The 23,670-nt window shown below is 41.1% G+C and overlaps 1 protein-coding gene across 1 annotated transcript in view; it reads left to right on the top strand.

The window, feature by feature from the left end:
* Window positions 1–23,670, top strand: part of LOC147015473 (death-associated protein kinase 2-like) — an 84,354-nt gene that overhangs the window by 32,195 nt on the left and 28,489 nt on the right. Inside the window, exons 3-4 of the mRNA XM_085849110.1 lie at window positions 9,265–9,403; window positions 10,430–10,559. Coding sequence (XP_085705236.1) covers window positions 9,265–9,403; window positions 10,430–10,559 — 269 coding nt within the window. The remainder of the gene's footprint in view (window positions 1–9,264; window positions 9,404–10,429; window positions 10,560–23,670) is intronic.

Below are 23,670 nucleotides of genomic sequence, written 5' to 3'. Positions count from 1 at the left end.
AACGTGTGTGTGTGTGTGTGTGTGTGTGTGTGTGTGTGTGTGTGTGTGTGTGTGTGTGTGTGTGTGTGTGTGTGTGTGTGTGTGTGTGTGTGTGTGTGTGTGTGTGTGTGTGTGTGTGTGTGTGTGTGTGTGTGTGTGTGTGTGTGTGTGTGTGTGTGTGTGTGTGTGTGTATATATATACATATTATATTGTTGCAGTTCTCGGACCCGCATGCATACAACAGATAGTGGTCCCAAAACAGTTATTCCATTATTATACGTGAAGATATTCTCTTCCCTTTTGTATAATGGGACAACAGGGGCGTGCGTTGCGAGGATCTCATAGCAAGGTATGCTTACATCATTCCTTCTTCATTTCATTTCTAACTTCATTCCTACTCTTCTTTTCTGATTATTCCTGAGGTAAATCTGAGCCATGTGCACCCTTCGCTGTGATTAAATCACATAAATTAAATGGTAATTAAATTACGTGGTTATTTTAGGTAACCGGATTAACTAGACGGAGGACCCTAAGTCACGTGGTTGAGTTATTGGCATCCACGGTTGGTTAAGCGACCTGCCGCGTCACAGACTTATCCATGTGCGATGGCCTACAATTCCGGAAAGTCTTGTGGGAGCCGAGATAGCTTCCCCCCCTAGTGGTCTTCTCCCCCGACCCCGGCCCGCAACAATATATATAGTACTTCTGGCGTGGGGCATGCTTGCAGACCTTATGAAATTCACTCGATGTGAGATATCTATCTTCTACATATTATTAAACTCTCATCTTGTATATATGTATACAGTATGTATGTACGTATGTATATGTATATATATATATATATATATATATATATATATATATATATATATATATATATATATATATATATATATATATATATATATATATATATATATATATATATATATATACACACACACACATACATATATTGTTGTGGGGTCGGGTGAGAAGACCACGAGGTGGGGGAAACGTCGATTCCCACCAGGCTCCCCGGAATTGAAGGCCGTCGCTCACGGATAAGTCCGTGACGCGGTGGGTTGCTTAACCGACCGTGGACGCCAATAACTAAACCGCGTGATCTTGGGTCCTCCCGCCTATGGAATCGGGTTACCTAATTAACAACGTGGTTTAACCACCGGGGAACCACGCCCTCGGTATGCCTTGCCCGAACAGGATCACTCTACCCGGATCGCATGCAGCCGAGCGGCACTGCCAAGGATGTACCGGCTAGATAAAGGCGAGTTGGGAACATGTCTACAACAATTATTTATTTACAATAAGCGAGGAAAAGCATGTGGCACAACAAAGGTTTATTGGGTATGTAACGCAGGGAAAGTTGAGAGAGATGTTGGGTGCAGCAATTATCCAATCAACTTACAAAGCAGACACATTGCAGAGTTGACGCGAGATTATTCACAGCAACAACAATAAAAGATCTTCTACAGGCTTACTTAACGGACAGGCGCCAGCACACTCAAACACACACACACACACACACACACACACACACACACACACACACACACACACACACACACACACACACACACACACACACAGAAAGAAACCCCAATGAAAAGGACTCTTGCAGCCAGGGAGGGATGGGGTTGAGGTTATAGTTTTTCAGTACCTGAGCGTTTCGGGGGAAGGGATGCTCCGTGGTGTGGTACCCGACAATGGTTGCATAGTTCGGGCCACAGCCGCACGTGTGGAGATCGTGTCTGTTGGAGAAGCTTGAGTGGAGAAGGGCGGAGCCCAGAGGGTGAGGGTGGAGCAATAGGCAGGATGCTTGGTCGACGTCGTGTGGTCGGAGACAAGTAGCAGGAACACACACTTCACTTCTCCTTCAATTCCCCAATTCTTTCAATTCTCCTCAATTCCTCCTCAATTCACGGAGGACCCCTCCGTCTTTATAGAGCCCGGAGCTAGGGGAGGAGCCATGCTGAAACCGACGTCATCGTCCGAGCCTGGCATTCTGACTGGCTCCGACCCTTCACGTGGTCCGCCTTCCTGGGCTGGGTTTCAGCCAGACACCGGTATAGCCCGACCACCTGGGTGCAAAACTTATGTGACATATCGCGCATGTCTGGCCTTGGGCAGATGGATGGTGGTGCAGCTTGAAGTGTTTGTCCAGCTGAACGTGCGCGTCGGGATTTTGCCTCAGAAAACGAGACTCCGGGTCGACGGTGGTATGCTGTGGTAAGCGGGACGAGGGTAGTAAGCAAGGCAAATTTACCTCAGAAAATAAGACGGAATAAAATAAAAGGGAAAAATGATTTTATAACCGAACTAATAGCCCATCACAACACACTCCCTTGTCTTCCCACTAGACAAAATGTAGGGACCTAACTACACCCATATTAATGGAATAACTGACTGGGGACAACTATCTGTTGTATGCATGCAGTTCCGAGAACCGCAAAACTATATGTATGTATGTATATATATATATATATATATATATATATATATATATATATATATATATATATATATATATATATATATATATATTCCCGAAATACAGCCAAAACGGTACATGATAGCACAAAAATTTTTGGGCCACCTTACTCACCATTTACCTGCGGTGTGCATTATCAAGTTTCTTTCAAATGGGGCAATGAAAAAAATTATTAAAAAATCTAATTCCGATTCAGTCAAATCCTCTTCGGGAGAATTTGATCAATGCAAACAACCTCAGTGGAAGAGTTCGCTGGAGTTATCTTTTTTTTTTTTCTTGAAATGATTTATTTTCAAATCTCAAACATTTATTATAGACAAATAATTATTTTTTTATGCATAAATTAACATCGCCATTTGATCTAATACTTCACTGTTCATCGATATATCTATGTATTACTAAAACTCTCATCTTGTATATATGTATGTTGTTGTTGTTCTTCTTTCGGCTGCTCCCGTTAGGGGGTCGCCACAGCGGATCATCCGTTATGATCCGCATACCGATTTGGCACAGGTTTTACGCCGGATGCCCTTTCTGACGCAACCCTGGTTGGCACTTACGACACAGGGATAAGGATTGGGTTTCACCATAATTCCGGGCTGCCCTACACCCTCTCACAGTGCGGCCCAGCGCACTTTTGCCCGTCCTCAAGCGATCCTCCAACCCAAGCCTCCAAGTAGCCAGATTAAAGGCGCACGCCACTACGCCCGGTTTATCTTATGTATATGTATATGTATATGTATATGTATATGTATATGTATATGTATATGTATGTATATATATATATGTATATGTATATGTATATGTATATATATATATATATATATATATATGTATATATATGTATATATATATATATATATATATATATATATATATATATATATATATATGTGTATATATATGTATATGTATATGTATATATATGTATATGTATATGTATATGTATATATATGTATATGTATATGTATATATATATATATATGTATATATATATATATATGTATATATATATTTTTTTTTTTCCTGAAATACAGCCAAAACGGTACACGAGAGCACAATTTTTAGGGTGACCTTACCATTCGCCTGTGGTGTGCAGTATCAAGTTTCGTTAAAATCGGGCAATGAAAAAAATTATTAAAAAATCAATTCCCAATTCAGTCAAGTACTCTTCGAGAGAATTTGATCAATGCAAACAACCTCAGCGGTATAGTTTGCTGGAGCTGTCTTTTTTTTTTTATCCCGCCAACCAACGAAGTTGGCGGGGGATACAGAAATGGGTTCCGTCCGTCCGTCACATTTCGTTTCCTGAGCTTAACTACAAATCCACTCAAGATATATTTACGAAATTTGGTACACATATCAAGCAAGTGGTGAACTGGTGCCTTTTGATATTTTCTAATTGATAGGTCACATGGTTTGGCAGGCATGTTGGATTCAAGAAAAATATTAAATAATGTTTTCTATGGAATCACATAACCCAATGAAGCGAAAATTTGTAACTATCATCTTCCATCATGTCTCCACACATAGTAAAAATTATGACATCACAAGTCACATGGTTTGGCGGCCATCTTGGATAGAAAAAACACCTCATCCGATTAACACGAAACTTCACACACGTATCCCACTGGAGGATTGGAGGCAGAATGTAAATTTATGATGTCATAGGTTACATGGTTCGTCAGCCATCTTGGATTGAAAATTAATAAATTTTAAAAATCTTCTTCTCCAGAACGGCTGGACAGATTGAGGCAAAATTTCACATACACTTTTAGTGGGGCAACTTAGCTAAATATAGCATAACAATTGTGCATTTTGTGAGGAAAGTGCCAAATTTGTCACACTAGTAGCTTATTATATTATGAACAGATTTGGGTATTGGGCCATTGAGATGAGATGGCCATTGAGATGGCCCAATATCCAAATCTGTTCATAATATGATAGGCTACTAGTGTGCAAAATTTGGTGCTTTCCTCACAAAATTCACAATTGTTATGCTAAGTTGCCCCACTATTTCCCCAAGACATCCTTTCAGAAGTTTGTTAATTTCTAATTGATAGGTCACATGGTTTGGCGGCCATATTGAATTTACCCTAAAACCTTCAAACATCTTCTCCAGAACGGCTGGTCAGATCAAGGGCAAACTTCACATACATATTGCACACGCTTAGGGAATATAAGTTTGTTAATCCTCATTTACTATGGCGGGGGATATCGAAGACTTTGTCTTCAACGGATGCTCGTTTTTCTTGAAATGATTTATTTTAAAAATCTCAAACATTTAGTATAGACAAAGAACGATTTATTTTTAAGCATAAAATAAACATCGCCATTTTGATCGAATACTTCCATGTTCATTAATAAATAAAATTGTGTTTAGAAGATTACGCACAATAATTTATTCGACTTTCTTTTCTCCGTTTTTTTTTCACATTGACGCGCAATATCAAGTTTTGTTCAAATCAGGCAACGAAAAAAATTATTAAAAAATAATTTCCCGATTCAGTCAAGTACTCTTTGGGAGTATTTGATCAATGCAAACAACCTCAGCGGTATCGTTCTCTGGAGCTATCTTTTTTTTTCTTGAAATGATTTTTTTCATCAACTGCTGTCACAACGGGAACCCAACGGGTTCACGGGTTGTCTAGTACCACCATAAAACCGAGAAACTCCAGCTGCCATAGGGAGCGATCATGCCCATGCAAGATCATGTGATGTTCCCTTCCGGTTTCACCAGAGGGGACTATCAGTTTACTGTCCGTCCATCCCACCTCTGATTTTTCCAACTTTTTTTTCCTCTACCCTCTAATATATTCAACTAAAACTTGTTATGTGGCTTTAATATGATAAGTTACAGAAGAGGTTCGAGTTTTATGGTGTTTGATCAATTTTTCACAGTTATGCCCTTTCTAGATTTAGAAAACATCACATATTATACATGTTTCAGTGTTCATCTGGCCTGACTCCACCCTAATAAAATCATGTGCCGTCATTCCATGAAACAGCACAGATTGGTAGGCCTTAGGCTTGTGTGTTAGTCAATGGCCCAGGGGAATTGGAATCATCCCAGGTTTACAACCACAATGTATTATATACTACCAAATACCACCCATTTTGTCGCTGACAGGAATACTAAGAAAGGGGGAGGGAGAAAAAGAAGGGGAGAGAGAGATGAGTTGGGGGAGGAATGACAAGGGTGAGGAGGAAAGAGAGATGAGGGGTGGTGAAGTGAGGAAGGAGGGGTGGTGGAGTGAGGATGGAGGGGTGGGGGAATGGAAGGAAGCATGAGAGGAAGGGAAGGGAAAGCAGCATGAGGGGGAAGGAAGGCAATGTGAGGTGAGGGGAGGGGTAGGGAAGGCAGCATGATGGGGAGAGAGGCAGCATGAGGAGAATGGAAGGGAAGGCATCAGGGTAGTGAAAGAGAAGGCAGCATGAGGGGAGGGGAAGGCAGCATGAGGGGAGGGGAAGGGATGGCAGCTTGGTAATTGAAAGGGAAGGCAGTCTGAGGGGAGGAAAAAGGAAAGCATTATGAGGGGAGGGGAAGGGAAGGCAGCATGAGGAGAGGGGAAGGAAAGCCAGTGTACCGGGGCATTACCGGTACGAAAGTGCTTTCAAGTGTCAATTGTAAAAGCAAACTTGTTGCTGTTGCAGACTTCGATTTCTTGGAATCCACATTCTCAACCGTCACTAAATGGTACTCTCTCTGGTGTTTGGTTTTAAAATGTTTTAACATATTGGAGAAATTTCTATGATGAGCAATGTTTATTGAACAAAGTGAGCATGGAACTTTCGGACTATCTTCTGCAACCCTCCCCAAATAGTTCCAAAATAACTTTATCAGTCAATGTATTTCCTATCTCTCTGTCAGCAAAGCAATCAGCACACTTTACCGACTAACTCCAAATGCCTTGCCAATCATTTAAAATGAACATGCCTCGAGGCATGTTTAGTTTTCAAGTGATTTGCTTTTGCTGCTATATTGCAAACAGCATGCCCCAGGAGCATGTTCCTTTTCAATTAATACATTACCAGGAAATATGTAACTGGAACATGCCCAACAGGGATGAAAATACTTTTCCCCCAAAAAGAATGCTTCTTTCTATGAAGTCAGAATTACTCAGAATCGATGTTGATTCCAGTTCACTACTTGATTCCTTTTGATTCCATGGTTGGAATTGAGTACCTTGGAATCAATTCTGCCCACCACTATTAAGCACTCCAACGAAACGGTTGGTAAGAAAGGCTGGCTTGGTCATTCCAAACACCATCCAGAGATGCATGGAGATGTAAGGAGATGACCGGCCGATTGGACAAATTAACACTTTCATAGCAATTGGAACTACCGAGAAGGCCAATTCCGCGTTTAAATTTTGAAATTCAGTTCAGGTTAAGAGATACTGGAGCTTATCGCATTTCTGCTGAATTGTTTATGAATGTCCAGAGAGTTGTATGGGGATGGAGGGATGGGGGTTGGTTGGGAGGAGGTGGAAGTGGGTTTAGGAGGAAGTAAGCATGAGGTGATGGGAAGGGAAGGCAGACGTGCATTGGAGCTTTAATTACAATTCATTCCGTCTCATCAAAGTGATTCTGCATAGAATAACAGTGAAGATGTAAACAAAATAATGTCTGAAATAAATTTTCTCCCAGCCATACTAAAAGCACCTCCCAGAGACAAGCCCGACCCACACACTTCTGGAGACAACCACCGTCCAGACAGTTCCGGACATAACCACAGTCCAGACATAACCACCATATGGACTCGTCTGGAGTAACAAATAATGTGTGAATACAACTTTGGACGTTTTTACACTTTTTGGACAAATTTGCACTTTTTGTTAGCAGTCGGAACTGCTGCTAAGGTCAATTCTGCACTTAAAATTTTGAAATTTGGCTCAGGTTAAGAGATGCTCGAGGCTATCGCATATGTGGAAATTAAATAAAGCTGTGAACACTGCCATCTCCAGGTGTTTACAAGCATCACAATGTTTGCAGCGGTTCGTAGGTATTAAGTGGATGCATTCGATGACATGAGTGGGAAAAGAGAGAAAAAAATTTGAGCGCTTTATCATGAAGAAACTGTTGTGGCCTGTTCCAAGTCAAGGCATTGTTGAGCAGGCCCCATTTTTGGAGTTTATGGAGGAGATGCACACACACACACACACACACACACACACACACACACACACACACACACACACACACACACACACACACACACACTGATATTTATTATTATAGATGCACATAAGCTGAACACATGTTGCTTCATTTTTGTACATCGGGTTATGAAGCAGCACACAGATTGGCAGGCATCCAGGCCTTAGGTCTTGGTGTTGGTCCATGGCCCAGTATAATTGTAATGATCCTAGGTATATAACCACAATGTATTATACTGTACACGCACATATGTCATACACATGTTTTTGCTTCGTGTATGTACATCGGGTTATTTTTATTATTGTTATTATTTTCGGCACCGAACGCACCATTATTGACCATCCAAATAAATGAACATTCATTGGGACCAGTAAGGGGACTTGTATTTCAAATTCTCACTTTTTTCTCAGGATATGTATTTTCAATCATGGAAATTTTCCAATGGTTTTTTGACCCCCCCCCCCACCCCCTCTGGATATTAGCTTTGAGTTGCATCATTTAACAAAATTTCAGCTTAATCACGTTCCTTGAAAGTACTACCATAAACCTTTATATGAGTGAATGAATGAGTGAGTGGGTGATTGAAGGATAAGAGCATGAAATATATACTAATGGGGCATGTCTGCACACTGCAAGCAACTACCAACAAGGGGAGAAAATCCTACGTGCAGAAATAATAAATATAAGCTTTCTATATTTGATGATGTGGATTGTGTTTGCATTCTGAAAGCAGCAAAAAACTCAAGTAAATGAAAAATTAGTGATTAGAAGGAGCTCCTTATTTAAAAGTTTACAACCATTGTAATTTTAATGTCAATATGGCAAAAGTTATTAAAAAAAAAACCCAAAAAAAAAACCAAGAGGTAGATGAGGCTCATGTTAGTATTGCCAAGCAATCAGTTCGAGGGGAAGCTCCATTGTCTTGGGTCATTGTCTTGGGTGAAGAAAAGTTTACGCTCTTCACTACACAACCTTCCACGGTCACTGCTTGAAGCAAAATGAAAAGCTTGGTGAGTACAGCTGAATATATTAGTTGTTGCCATGGCAATATTTATGAAGAATTTCATTTATTTGGCCATTGTCTTGGGTCACATGACTCATAGCGAGCAGACCAAGGCTGCACTGGTCGACTCTTATTTTTGGATATTTTCGTTTCCGAAAATTTTCTGGATTTGTGATTTTTTTTTCTTTCCTGGGATATTGGCTTGAGTTGTAGAAGCATGAAAAATTTCAGTTTTCTCGCCTCCTCGAAGACACTAAACATTTATATCAGTGAGTGTGTGTGTGTGTGAGTGAGTGAGTGAGTGAAAGGTTGAATGGTTAGAAAGAGTTTTATATGTTCAATATAATTATTATGGGGTCAGAGAGAAAAGGAAAGAAGGGGAGAAAATGTTAAACAGCGTGGAAGGAGGGGAAGCGGTGGGGATGGAGGAGAAAAAAAATGTTGAGGATGCCAGGTCATATACTCTTCCAATTTCAGATACATGATGTTTACATTGCTCAGAGAGTTATAATTTGAAATTAGATGTGACATTTCACACAGCTGATAATGCATTTCTTTATCAGGATGGAATCATTGAGGCAGCCACAGAATTATATCCCAGTGTATCACTCTTCCCTTCCATGACCCTCACAGCGTGTCTGGAGGAGAGCTGTTTGACTTTTTGGCTCAAAAAGAGTCCCTAAATGAACAAGAAGCTACAGGATTCCTGAAACAAATGCTTGAGGGAGTTGTGTATCTGCATTCCTGCAGCATTGTGCACCTCGACCTAAAGGTGAGTTGCAGAATCTCTTTGAAGTCATCCATACAGCTGCCAAGTGTACAAGCACTGATTTTGGGGAATGTGTGAAAGTCAAATAGACTTCCATGACAGCAGGAATGATGGGTGAGGCAAAACTTCCCACTCCTATGACTCTCACAGATTGGGAATATTACATTTTACTTGCAACAAAGCATCGTCACGCAGGACTCATTCGAAAGAGCTGGGAAAATGTTGTGTTCCACAAATATCAGATTTGATCATGCAACACAATCTAGTATAATGGCCGCCATTTACTAGTACACAGAAGCTCCAGTTTAGTGAAATTCCATTGTTGTGAAGCAATAATGTGCAGCATCTTGATGTGTGGCCTTTTTTCAGATGTGAGAAGTTGGCCTCTTTCACTCTACTCAATGACGCTTCAATTCCTATTTGGGGTTATGCACAAGGTTGTTGTTTTGTTTTTTTTTCATCACTGATGCATTCCAAGAAAGTGTTGCATTCCCAATAAAAATGCCAAAGATGTTTTTGACACAAAACAATCCAGTGTAGTTTCTGCTCGCCCGTGTGTAAGTGTGGCGCCCATTTTGCCATAAACCTTCTCTTCCTCAGGTCCTCAGTGACAATATGATGAAATGTTGATTTGGGAATTCCTAAATCGATTGCAAGTTCTTCAATTGCATCAATTGTCATGAACAATAGTGACATTGTTCTCACTTTGTCTGGTGGAAGGACCTGCCTGAACGCATTCCATCATTCACAACCGTTTTTCCTTCCAGGAAGGATGATCTCTATTGCTGAATAAGTCTTAGGAGAAAATAAGAATTAGGAAGAAGGAATTGTTCGGAAGAAATTCAAGATGTGTGTGTGTGTGTGTGTGTGTGTGTGTGTGTGTGTGTGTGTGTGTGTGTGTGTGTGTGTGTGTGTGTGTGTGTGTGTGTGTGTGTGTGTGTGTGTGTGTGTGTGTGTGTGTGTGTGTGTGTGTGTGTGTGTGTGTGTGTGTGTGTGAGACATACTTATGTGCGTCCGTGCTTCTTCAAGCCAGAAAACATCATGCTGCTGCAGAGGAGTAATCCACGGCCCCAAATAAAGCTTATTGACTTTGGTTTGGCAAGAAGACTGACAGACATTGTGGAATTCAAAAGCATATGTGGAACAGCTGAGTTTGTGGGTGAGTGTTTAACCTTTGGTGGCATCTTTTGTTTGCATATTTGTTTTAATGTTTTTTTTTTTTTTATATAATGATTATCAATCCTTCAACTGTGTGAAATTTTCATTCTATCCATTGATCATAATGTTAAGTGTTGATGGTGCCTTTTCTTTTTGACATTTAGTACTTCAGAAAGCATCCTATTTCTTTCTTTCTTTTTCTCTCTCTCTCTCTCTCTCTCTCTCTCTCTCTCTCTCTCTCTCTCTCTCTCTCTCTCTCTCTCTCTCTCTCTCTCTCTCTCTCTCTCTCTCTCTCTCTCTCTCTCTCTCTCTCTCTCTCTCTCTCTCTCTCTCTCTCTCTCTCTCTCTCTCTCTCTCTCTCTCTCTCTCTCTCTCTCTCTCTCTCTCTCTCTCTCTCTCTCTCTCTCTCTCTCTCTCTCTCTCTCTCTCTCTCTCTCTCTCTCTCTCTCTCTCTCTCTCTCTCTCTCTCTCTCTCTCTCTCTCTCTCTCTCTCTTTCTCTCTCTTTCTCTCTCTTTCTCTCTTTTTCTCTCTCTTTCTCTCTCTTTCTCTCCTGTCCTCTTCATATATGTATAATAGCAAAACCACCCATCACTTTGCTGATGGGGATACTGAGTGAGAGAGAGAAGGAAGGAGGTGGGGGGGGGGGGGAGTGATGCCTTATCACACGTCGCTATACACTGCAGGATGGAGGGGATGGGAGGAGGGGTGGTAGAGAGAGAAAGAGGTGTGGGAGAAGTGCTGCACTTCAGTAGGAGGGGGGAGAGAGAGAGAGAGAGAGAGAGAGAGAGAGAGAGAGAGAGAGAGAGAGAGAGAGAGAGAGAGAGAGAGAGAGAGAGAGAGAGAGAGAGAGAGAGAGAGAGAGAGAGAGAGAGAGAGTTTGGGGGAAGGGGGGATAAAAAGAGAGGGAAATATGAGGGGGGAGTGGTAGTTATCAAAGAGAATGTTGTGTTATCCTTTATGACCACACACATAAATATATACATACATACATACAAACACACACACAAGCCGATGTACACACACATACAGTATATATCTATATACAGCCACTTCCCTATTTATATCATAAACGTGTTCCTGGAAAACATCGTTTAAATCAAAAGAATGTAAAACAAACTTCAAAATCCCATTGACTTTTAAATGTATTAAAGGGGGAATGCATTCCCAGCAGAATATAAACATTGAATGGAAACTTTTCAAAGAGTAAATTAATTAAAATACCATACATAAAGGTCTGGTCATCTTTTTTTTTTCCTGTGCAGCCCAAGGCTGCAAGCAGCATCATTGACTGAGGGTGTGGCAGTGCTGTTGATGCAGTGCCCCTGTAGGTTAGAGCAGGAATTTGGAATTTGGCCAGGATGCCGGGGATAGCTCCCCGAGTCTTCGCTAAGGACACTGTGAAGAGATCTTTCATGTCCACCAACTAAATCTGGCAGATGTTCAAGCATACCTCTGTTGTATGTATCCTGCCATGGTGTAGGATGCATGGTGTTGATAATTAGTCAGAGAGGAGCTCAGGTTTATCTGCCCCACCCTCCATATTTGACAACTCCACAAGAGGACATGCTGGCTTCTTCTTTGCACTTATTGGTGATGGAGATGGTGTTGATGTTGTTGAGGATATTGATGCTGTAGGTTCTTCAGCTCAAGGCCTTTCAACCTTCTTGTAGAAGCCAAAGAGAGTCTTCTGCACTGCTTTCTTCTTTCTTTCTTTTTTCAGCAACATTGCTTTGTAGCCACTGAAAACATTTTCCAATTCGCTCTTGAACTCGTAGCTCACTTGTCCCGTTGCTTTACTCATTATCATCCTCCCATTTTATTAATTGTTCTTTTAATTCAATCTTAAATTTAATTTATTTTGCCTTCCTAAAGGCCCTGTAACACCTTGACGATTTCGCCAGCGTATGCAGACGTATGAAAAATTTGCCGAATACGCTGACACACGTCGAATACGTATGGGTAAGTTTTGTATACGTTAAGAGAACGCTGGCATACGTTGTAGTACGCCGAGGTGTTGGACCAATTTTCCATGCTTGAAATTTTCTGACGTATGCCAGCGTATGACTCACACGTTCCGCATAACGCTGGCCATAAGTTGTAGGCAAGTTACGCGATCGTTGACACACGTCGACACACGTTATTTGTAAGTTACTCATCAGTCGAAACACGTCGAGGTAATGTTTAGTGTACCCGAAACTTATTTCTAACCTTTGAGTAACGTGTTGTAGGCACGTTACGCGATCATTGACACACGTCAACACACGTTACTTGTAAGTTACTCATCAGTCGAAACACGTCGAGGTAATGTTTAGCGTACCCGAAACTTATTTCTAACCTTTGAGTAACGTGTTGTAGGCACGTTACGCGATCATTGACACACGTCAACACACGTTACTTGTAAGTTACTCATAAGTCGAAACATGTCGAGGTAATGTTTAGTGTCAGTGTTCCAGACTCCCTGATTTTTTTTTTTTGGGGGGGGGGGTTTCCTTCGGTATGACGGTCATGTTGACACTTCGATTTCTAGTGCGGTTATAATATAATATAATTAATAGGCTGCTGTTCAACGATTTAAATCATAACTGCACTAGAAATCGAAGTGTCAACATCACAGTCATACTGAAGAAGAAAAAAGAAAAAAAAAACAGGGAGTCTGGAACACTGACGCTAACCATTACATTGACATGTTTCAACTTATGAGTAACTTACAAGCAACGTGTGTCGACGTGTGTCAACGATCGCGTAACGTGCCTACAACTTATGGCCAGCGTATGCGGAACATGTGTCATATGCCAAGTATGTCGAAAACTTTTCAACATGCTGAAAATTTGGCGACGTACTCAGCGTACGACGACGTATGCCAGCGTGCTTCAGCGTGCTCTTAACGTATACAAAACTTACCCATAACGTATTCGACGTGTGCCAGCGTATTCAGCAAATTTTTCATACGTCGGCATACGCTGGCTAAAACGTCAAGGTGTGACAGTGGCTTGACACTTCGATGTCCAGTGCGATTATGATTTGAGTCGTCGAGCCGCAGCCTATTAATAGCCTACGCCACGTGATCGTCAGCAATACGCTGCCGCGCGCTATGCATAAGTTAGACTATCGTTGGGCATAGGTTGTGAACGCCGACAACACGCCCAGCATTCGTTGATATAAGTTATCTATATGTTATCGAAACGTTCTGTGTACATTACTAATACGTTATGCATACGTCCAACTCGTTATGAATACGTCAAAAACTGGAAAAAAACATCAATAGTTCAGCGTACGCCAGCGTTTTACATACATTTTGATACCTTGCCATACGCTGGCTAAAACGTCAAGGTGTGACAGGGCCCTAACTCAGGGGATTTCCCCACGGAGAACCCAGCCTTGGTCGCCACGCCCACTGCTCGCACCACAGGAGCCTTCACGGAAATCCTGCAGCCGAACTTGGCCCTCTGCTTAATTATGTTTGCTGTTCTAAATTAAGTTACACTTTGGACACATTCCTTAATCTTTTGTTAACTCAATATAATTGTCTGAATAGGAGAAAAAGTTAAGTTTAATGTTTTTGAAATTTCGTATTTTCTTGTGTAAGCATGTAAAAGGAGGGGACATAGTCTTGCTTAAAATAAAGACGCTTAGTTATATTATAGAATCGCTGACCTCTTAAAGTTTTCAGATTTCACTCCAGATTTCAACGCATATTTAGTCCATGAGAACCTATCCTCAAATCCGTAAGACACATTTCGATTCAATACTTTAACTAGAAGGGCACTCAGTGGAGTGCATACCTCTGCCACACAATGCCTAATCCAGTAGACCATATCAGGCACAATAAATTTTTGAAATATCATGCTATATATCCATTTTAGCCCATCTCTCAATGGTGAAGAATCACTTAAAAAAATTATCGGATCCAGATTCGTTTCTTCACCAAAAATAGGATCAACTCTTCCTTGTCACACACACCCAATGTGTCCACCAATTTTTATCTGAATCCATCCACAACTTTTTGAGATGTCATGCTACATATCGATTTTGGCCCAATCTCCCAATGGTGAAGAATCACTAAAAAATTCTCGTCGCCAGATCCAGATCTGGATATTCACCAAAATCCAATCAGTTCATTCTTCTCACCCACCCAACTTGCCCACCAAATTTCATCCAAATCCGTCCACAACTTTTTGAGATATCCTGCATACAAACAAACAAACCAACAAACAAGCAGTCATAGACTGGTACTTATGAAATCGGCAACTTGACCTCTGACCTTGTCTAATAAAATCTGTCTCTAGAGAAGGTAGCGACGCAAACCAGAAGTTTATACGATGATTCTGTACCAAACCATCAAAAATCGAATGTTTGACCTCACTGTGACCTTGACCTTTCACCGATTTTGACCAAAATCTAATCAGTGCGAGCCAACACCCTCCTGAATCACGTGGTGTAATTTGCCATTGGTAGCTGCTTCCATTCTCGAGTTATCGTGCCTACAAACAAACATACACACACACAAGCAAACACACACAAACAGAGGATGGAAGCCATCAATATACTTACGAAATCTTTAGATTTCCTAAGTAACAAGCAGTCATAGACTGGTACTTACGAAATCATCAACTTGACCTCTGACCTTGTCTAATAAAAGCTGTCTCTAGAGAAGGTAGCGACGCAAACCAGAAGTTTATACGATGATTCTGTACCAAACCATCAAAAATCGAATGTTTGACCTCACTGTGACCTTGACCTTTCACCGATTTTGACCAAAATCTAATCAGTGCGAGCCAACACCCTCCTGAATCACGTGGTGTAATTTGCCATTGGTAGCTGCTTCCATTCTCGAGTTATCGTGCCTACAAACAAACATACACACACACAAGCAAACACACACAAACAGAGGATGGAAGCCATCAATATACTTACGAAATCTTTAGATTTCCTAAGTAACAAGCAGTCATAGACTGGTACTTACGAAATCGTCAACTTGACCTCTGACCTTGTCTAATAAAAGCTGTCTCTAGAGATGGTAGCGACGCAAACCAGAAGTTTCTATCATGATTCTGTACCAAATCATCAAAAATCGAATATTTGACCTCACTGTGACCTAGACCTTTGACCGATTTTGACCAAAATCTAATCAGCGCTAGCCATCACCCTCCTGAATCACGTGGTGTAATTTGACATTGGTAGCTTCTTCCGTTCTCAGTTATAACTTTTTTTTTTGGATGTTTGACCTCACTGTGACCTTGACCTTTGACCGATTTTGACCAAAATCTAATCAGCGCTAGCCATCACCTTCCTGAATCACGTGGTGTAATTTGACATTGGTGGCTTCTTCCGTTCTCGAGTTATCGCGCCTACAAACAAACACACAAACACACACACAAACAAAATAATAGCTACCCGGCAGCCAAGCTGACATATGCAAAAAATAAGTTGAAGATTTGATGACAAAAGCTCAAATGGTAAAACCTGGACCAGGTATGACCTGGACACACACACACACACACACACACACACACACACACACACACACACACACACACACACACACACACGCATGCACACACACGACGGAAGTCATCAATATACTTACGAAATCTTTAGATTTCGTAAGTAACAAACAGAGGACAGAAGCGATCAATATACTTACGAAATCTTTATATTTCGTAAGTAACAAGAAAGATGTCATGTAGAGTACGATGCTTGCAAAATCCACAAAACAAATTTGACCTTAAAAAGTAATTGGTGGTTGAATTCAACGGTAAAATATGCAAATCCTTTTTAAATTTCAAGTCAATTGGATGAAAAATTATTTTAGAAATTTGACCTAAAAATCAATGGGTTTCTTAGTTGAGACTACCTCTACAACTTGGTAAAGTTTCATGATGATTGGTTTAGAATTGTGACCTCTAGACGATAGACAGACAGACAGACAGACAGACAGAATAACAAAATCAACTGACCAATATACTTGAGAAATTTTCGATATTGCACGTAACAAACAGACAAGCAAACAGACAGACAGAGGGAAATCCCAGGAGTAAAGATACGATGTGGTATCTTACAAGGTGACAGCTTTTCCCACCTCCTGTTTTGTCATGCTCTGGACCCACTGAGTGACCTCATCAATAAAGAAGGACATGTATACAATCTGACTTATAACAGAAAAATGATCAAACAAACAAGAAAAGTAACACACCTACTGGACATGGATGATCTAAAACTCTTCGCATCGAATGATAAGAAATTGGCAGATGAATTGAAACTGGTAAAGCAGTACTCAGAGGACATCCGAATGGAGTTTGGTCTTGACAAATGTGCCAAATGCACATTTGTACAAGGAAAAACAAAAAGAACAGACAACGTCTCAATTGATGAAAATACAACAATACAGGACCTAGAAAACGAAGCATCCGACAAATACCTCGGAAGAGAAGAAAGCCCCCAGGTACAACACAAAAAAAATGTGCAAAATAATCAGCAAAGAGTACCGATGCAGAATAACACTAATTCTATCCCTCTCCCCAAGAAACAAAACCAAAGCTATAAACCAACTTGCAGCGCCAGTATTCCAATGTAGCTGTGCAATTATAAACCGGCTACACTTGGAGGTCAACAATTTAGACACCAAAACAAGGAAACCTCACTATTCACAAGATGTTCCACAAAAACCAATGCATACCACGGTTCTACTGACTGAAACGAGAAGGAGGAGGCGGTCTGATAGAGCTTAATCAAGTGCACAGAACATTGTGTGTAGGATTAATGGAGTATGTGAAAATCTTAACAGACTATCAGATGAGATTTGCAAGAAAATGAGCAAGAAAACAACGAACCAGAAAAGGGATCCTTAATCCATTGAGCAACAAACTTCCAAAAACATGTGCAAATGATGGATGCTACACAGGAAAACGAAACAGACACAAACACAGCCCCAATGATTGCAAAGAAAAGAAAGGAAAACTACAAAAATAAATATCAGCAAATATACTCTGACAAATAGGAGAATGACAAAAGAGCAGGAAGATTCAAAAAAGAGCTTGACAGGAAAGGGATCGACGAGGAAGGCTCATTGGAATGGCTAAGAAGAGGTCAAATTAATTGGGATGGAGAACGAGTCATCGTCAATGCCCATGACCAAGGATACTGCACTAATGCATTTAAGAAAATGTCGGGATTGAGCCAATCAGCCAAATGCAAGTTTTGTGGGGGTACAAACAGAAAGTACCAGTCACCTCCTTTCGCAATGTAAAAAAACTCAAGTCAGAACAGCCGTACACAGAAAGACATGACAGCATCTGCAAAGTAATCCACTGGCACATCTGTAAACATTTCAACATCCCAGAACAATTATAGAAAGACAAACCAAATCCGATCCTTGAAAATGAACATGAAATGCTGACGTATGACAAGATGATCCCATCAAGTTGTGGACATTGCAAAGAAAGCATTGCATCCGAATATCATGCTCAAATATGAAAATGGAAAGTCGTCACTGTTGATCGAGGTTTCAGTTCCCAATGACTTTGGACTAACTGCTCCAGAAATTAGGAAAATTACCAAATACCAGGATCTGAAAAATGAGGTCAAGAGGATTTGGAAATTGAAGAAAACTGTAATTATACCGGTGATAGTGGGAGCTACAGGAATGGCAAATAAAACCCTTACTGAGTACTTATTAATCCTTCAAGGGAATATCACGACAAACGAGCTATAAGTGGAAGCTGTCAGAGGTTTAGTGAAGATCTTGAAAAGAGCTCTTGAAATGAGGCTTTGAGAATGAAGTTTCACGGTTTGGTTCATGAATCATGATCATTTACCAACATGGAGGTGGAGATTTTGAGTTCTGAGAGAACTTCCTCTCACCTCCTGAAACCCAAATGGAGAGAACAACCAATGGATGAATACATAAACTCCTTCCATCTTCTGTGGCAGAGGTAATAACGCATATGACCAACCAATATACTTGAAAAAATCTTCGACTTTTGTAAGTGACAAAGAGACGAACATGCAAATAGATAAGCAAACAAACAGGGGTGAAAACTTCAGTGATGGATCTAATTAATCTGTGTGAGAGTCCATCATACAAAATCACATAAAATCGCAACAAGCTCCTAATTTGAAACAATACACTGACAAAATCAGTATATATGCAGAAATTTGTAGGTATGAAGATCAGGCATTCGATGATATGAGTGAGGAAAGTGAAAAAATAAATTTTGAAGAAGCCGTTGCAGCCTGTTCCATGTCGAGGCCATTTTAGTTAGGCCAAAACAAAATGACAGCTTAAGACCCCTGAGAGGTGACAGTGGGCTGACTGAGATGGTGTAGCGCCATCTTGTTAAGGCTTTTTTTGTGTTTTTTTTTTAATGACCAGAGCCCTGTTAATTATCTTCAAAAGGGGTGTTCAAATTTACTAAAATGCAGTACCCAGTTTTCATCCATGCACTCCCTTTGGAGTTCCCTTAGTACGTATACAAAGTTTTGGGCTACTAGGTTTCATGGTTTTAGAGTTGTGGAGGACACATGCGCGCACACACACACACACACGCACACACACACACACACACACACACACACACACACACACACACACACACACACACACACTTTTTGTTTATTATTATAGACTCACAAAGGTACCCAGCGTTGCTGGGCAATGCTGGGTCCTCTCACCTCACACCCTTCCCTCCTGACTCTCACCCACCCCATAAGCTCCTCCCCCCTCACAACCCACCCCTTCCTCCTCAAACCACTCCCACCACACTCCATCTGGACTCTCACCCCCTTCCAACCCTCATCCCACCCCTTCCCCCTTCTCCCCTCCCACCTCCTCCTACCCCCTTCCTCCCTCCTCATATCCCTTCCCTCCCTCCTCTCTCGTCCCACTCCATCCCATGCCTCTTCACTCAAAGGTAGATACTTTGAGACCTGGGAGGGCTCCGTTTCACTTTTTCAAAATCGCATGCATGTGTGTGCATGTGACTCAACACTGCCACATCATTAAAAGACATGCATGAACACTGTGCGACCGCACTTCTGGTCTCTCAAAATGCCACCCCATCCCTTCGCTGGATATGGAAAAGAAAGGATCTTCTCCCTCTTCTTTTTAAGTTTTATAGCGTTTTCATAGCGGCGAGGCTCTATCTACGCCATGTGCTCAGACATAACAGCAATGAACGAAGGAGCATTTCGGTAATCCATAATGCTCTTTGGATTTCCCACTGTTTAAAAAAATCTCAGAACCGCCTTGCATAGCCGGGGATGCTTCTAGTTCAAATGGCCGAAATTGTTTGGTAATCTGGGTCCTTCACATAGAGGGAATTTTAAAAACAGATGGTTCAAATATTTGAGTTTCCTACAAGTATCGCAGGTTTCAGTGGAGTGACACCCTGTCCTATGGAGGCATGAATTAAGACGACAGGGCAAAAGGAGGGTTGACAGTCTTTCTGAAATATATAAATAAATAAATTTGCTTAGTTTTAATAATTGCGGATTTCTTAAAATTTTCAGATTTCACTCTATATTGTGACTGCTATTTGGTCCATGAGATCTGATCCTCATATCCGAAATCATATTTCCATTATATGCAGTATTTATTTAGTCCACGACAGTCCATCGTGGAGAATGACGTCATGCAGTATGATGCATAAAATTGCTCCAAGCTCCTAATTTGAAAGTTACATCACTGACAAAAGCAATGGAAACAGTGATCCGTAGGTATTGAGATCAGGCATTCCATGAGAAAAAAAATTTTGTGCACTTTATTGTTGAGAAATAGTTGCAGCCTGTACCTTGTCAAGGCATTGTTGAGCAGACTGGACAAAAATGGCGGCTTAAGACCGAAGCAAGGTGACAGAGGGCTGAGTAAGATGGCATGCCTCCATCTTGGGAAGGCTTATTTTGTTTTTTAATATGAGCACTCCCTGAATTATCTTCAAAAGGGGTGTTTCAATTTTCTGAAACACCCAGTTTTCATTCATGCACTAAGCCTGGTGTTGGCTTAGTGGTTAGGGTGGCGGCTTGGGATCCTAGGGTCCTGAGTTCAAGCCCCGTTGGCCGCTGAATTAAAATACACCAGGAGGTTGACTCAGCCTGTCATCCTTCCGAGGTCGGCAAAATGAGCACCGTGTACTGGTAAGGGGGACACTGCATCAGCAGCATTGCCGCGTCTCAACCAATGATGCAACCAGCAGCCACAGGCTGCACTCGATAGAGAGAGAGATTCATGCACTCCGTTGTTCCTCACAGCTTTAGAAGGAGATCCTCACACCTTTGAGGGAGATCCTCATTGGAAATGAGATCCTGGCTTTGGACCCAGCAAATCTTCCTGCATATTTACCATTACATCCAAACACCATGCCTAAAGTTTAACCTTGGCACATCTATCAGGAACTCTGCAAAACAAAAGTTGGGAAAAGCCCAGGTCCTGATGGTATTTTGGGAATTTGCACTGGAGCTTAGCACATCTCTTTGCGAGATCATCAACTGTACCTCTGAGTGGGGCACTGTATCTTTCCAGTGGAAATAGTCGATTGTGATATGCATTCCCAAAATCACAGCACCTGAACTTGACAAATTGAGGCTTGTCTCACTCACAAACCATTTCACCAAACTCACAGAGTTATTCTGTACATATGGCTATTATCAGGCATTCGACCTACCATTGATCCACAACAGTTCAGAAACCATGGAAGTGTCTCAACTGCTCACTACTTAGTAGATCGATCTCTTCAACTATCTTCAAATGCAAGTCGACAAACCAAGAATGGTGTCGACTCTTGTATTCACAGATTGATCGAAGGCCTTTTAGGTTGTCGACCACAGTCTTGCCATCAGAAAGCTGTATGAACTTGGAGCAAGACCACAATTGTTCCCTTGGATGTGTAGCTTTCTGTCAGGGCGAAGCCAACTGGTGCGGTATAATGGCGAGTTGGCTGGAACACTCACCACCATAGCAGGAGTCCCACAAGGGACTCAATTAGATCCTCTGGTCTTCCTAGCGCTTATTAATGATGAATTTGACCAAGCCCAAGTCCCACGATGGAAATATGTAGATGACTTTACAATTGCAGAGTCGCTGCATCACATCACCCATTGTCATCCCGGATGTGGTGGAATCACTTCAGAAATGGTTCTAGCAGTCAAATACGCGACTGAATCTAGCAAAGTGCCAACTCATGAGTGTCTGTTTTCCATGCAATCCACATGCCCAAAGTCCAGTGGAAATCAACGACATGTAGTTCCAGGACTGTGACAGCATGAAACTTCTTGGCATAATAATCCAGAGGGATCTCTCATGGAATGAACATGTCCAGTACATTGCATCCAAAGCTTCGCACAAGATTATGTTTTTCAAGTCCTGAATCACTTTGGTGCCCCGAAGGATGACCCGATGACAGTGTATGAGACCACTTCTTGAGTACTGTTCACCATTATGGCATTCTGTTCTGACTATATCCATCAGTCAAATGCACTTGAACATATTCAAAAACGTGCTTTGAGGATAATTCTCCGATACCAGTACGAATCGTATGACAATGATCTTCAGGTACTTACCCGACAGACTTTGCAAATTTGCAACATGGCTCATCAACAACATGGCTCATCGATAACTCAAAGTCTGCCTGTGACAGATTCCCACAATGATGGCTGCCACCAAAGCAGTCTGAGTGACAGCAACTACCCCATCGTGACAGAGACAGAGAAATCATATGCAGAACCAAAAGATGTCATAGAAGTTCATTGCCTTCTCTTGTCAGACTTCTGAATGACTCGTGAGAACGATTTTTGCGCATTCCCATTGTTCTGTATGATAACATTTGCATTGAATATTCTTATAAATATTAATGCATTTGCTTCTTCAAAGCATTGTGTTATATATCAGATTTGTATTGAATACTGCTTCAATCAATTGTTTGAACTCATTGTATTTTGTTGTATTTTATTGTAAATATATTTTTTTCAATTCGTGATGGCCGTGATGAAAATATCAATAAAACCATTTCAATCATTCAATCAATCACTCAATCCATCTTCAGCTTTTCTGCTATTTTCTTCATAGTTCGCAATTCTTCTCGCAGAGTTTGGATCGTCACGCACGGATCTGTTAAAAGTTGCTTCCTTGGTGCCATTCTGAACCCACTCATAGACTTTCAAGGAAGGGATCAAACTCATGAAAAATTCATGCACTCCCATTTCTCTTATTGTGCATGCAAAGTTTGCGGCTGCTAGGTTTCATGGTTTTGGAGTTATGGAGGAGACACATTGACATTTATTATTGTAGATATTTAAAGGGGACTATGATATTAAGTTGACTTTCACAGAATTTTAATTGTTATCTTCCTATATTGCATACTTCCAACTTCCCACAAGTATTTAATAGGGAATATCGCCAGAAAAGTAAAAACCTAAAATTTTGCATCGTACTGCATACAAATACTGGACTCAAAGTAGAGCTTCTACATAAATCACATGCACACAAGGAGAAGAGTAAACAGTGTAGTTGAAAATTAATTACAAGGACATTTGTAGACAAAGGTCAAACACTTATGGCATATGGGATGTTAACGTGGGTTTACCCAGATCATGGGCCAAGGATTCAGATGTGAATACTAAACGGGCCAGCATAATGGAAGCAAACCAGATGCTTTGTCTTTAAATGTCACCGTAATAGCAACCAGCTTTTATAGTGGTCGGGTGAATGGTAAAATACCATGAAACGCTCGTCGTACTTTATGCTGAGAAGGCATTGACCTTTCATGAGCATTGTCAGCCATACAATGCTGCCATTATTAAACAAACCAAAGTACTGTCCATGTCATCCCCCATCGCAACCGCAATCCATTGTCGAAGATATATGTTTACTCAAAAGTGTCACCAATAAGTTTGCTCAGCATCGATTGTTTGCACTTATTCAAAGATTAAGTTGATTTCAGCCTTGTTGAAATTGTTTGCATTGGTTCAACAACACACTGATAAGCCAATATTATCCAGTTTAAGATTCACCATTATACAAGCCTCATGGGACGAATGCAGCAGTTAGAGGAGAAGGTGAGATCCTCACCGGTCAAGGTTGTTCAGCCTTATATTTGATCCACATGTGAATTTTGGGATT

The sequence above is a fragment of the Eptatretus burgeri genome, chromosome 12 (assembly GCF_056783735.1).
Source record: "Eptatretus burgeri isolate ZD-2024b chromosome 12, Ebu_testis_v1, whole genome shotgun sequence".
Lineage (NCBI taxonomy): Eukaryota > Metazoa > Chordata > Myxini > Myxiniformes > Myxinidae > Eptatretus > Eptatretus burgeri.
The sequence above is the reverse complement of the archived record's forward strand: the minus strand, read 5'-3'. Positions and strand labels throughout refer to the sequence as shown.